Raw genomic sequence first — 891 nt, forward strand, 5'->3', positions numbered from 1 at the left:
CTCCCCTCTTCCACCTCAGTGGTGCTTCCAGAGTGGTAGCAGCTGGCTTGTTGACAGTAACTGGGGGCATTGGAGGCACAATCATCTACGCCAAGTGGGACCACAAGTTTCGGGCAGCAGTGGAGAAAAATGTTCCATATTCAGAATGGCTGTTAGGTCTGGCTTTGGGACCTGCTTCACAAGATGCAGGTCTTCCCATCAGGAAACAGGTTAGTTCAACCCCACCACAGCACCAGTTCCCTCCAGATATTGTCTCTAAGTACTTTATTAAAAATTTAGTTCACACCAATATTACAGATRATATCAAAGCCTGTTACATCCATTCCTAACTGATCCTAGTTGTCAACCAATGCAGTCAAGTTCTGTTCAATCATTAAACTGTTTAAAAGTTTTCTGTCAAAGGAAACCCAGCAGATTGCATGAAGTCAGTGACTGCAGCATCAGCATGWCAGACTGTGTCCGATGCAGACGTTTCTTTTATGTGGGTCAAATCTTTACTGTTTTAATTCCATCACTGTTTGGTTGAAGGTGTGATTTTCTTTGGGGTTTTTTCCTGAGGCACTGTGTGTTGCTCCCAGCCTTCAGATTGGCCCATGACAGAGCTATCCCCTGCTATTCTCATGACTTTAGAACAGAAAACCCTGAAGAGGGTGGAAGTGAATTTAGGGAAGTGAATTTAAAAGAGAGCATCACACACCTCTACTTATTCTACCACTCATGCCCAAAAAGCCTTCTACTATTAGATAATTATGATAAAACTAGGTAAAACATGGTAAAATTAAGGAAATTGCCCAGCGAATTTCTTTAATTTTGGGAGATTGGTGATCAGCTCATACTTGCATATGAATCTGATCTTATCCACCGATCTTATCTACTTCTGCCAAGGTACAA

The 891-nt window shown here is 42.2% G+C and overlaps 1 protein-coding gene across 1 annotated transcript in view; it reads left to right on the plus strand.

Moving 5' to 3' along the window:
- immt (inner membrane protein, mitochondrial (mitofilin)) overlaps window positions 1-891 on the plus strand; it is a 20,058-nt gene that overhangs the window by 2,037 nt on the left and 17,130 nt on the right. Inside the window, exon 3 of the mRNA XM_017307010.1 lies at window positions 20-259. Coding sequence (XP_017162499.1) covers window positions 20-259 — 240 coding nt within the window. The remainder of the gene's footprint in view (window positions 1-19; window positions 260-891) is intronic.

The sequence above is a fragment of the Poecilia reticulata genome, linkage group LG10 (genome assembly GCF_000633615.1).
Source record: "Poecilia reticulata strain Guanapo linkage group LG10, Guppy_female_1.0+MT, whole genome shotgun sequence".
Taxonomy (NCBI): Eukaryota; Metazoa; Chordata; class Actinopteri; order Cyprinodontiformes; family Poeciliidae; genus Poecilia; species Poecilia reticulata.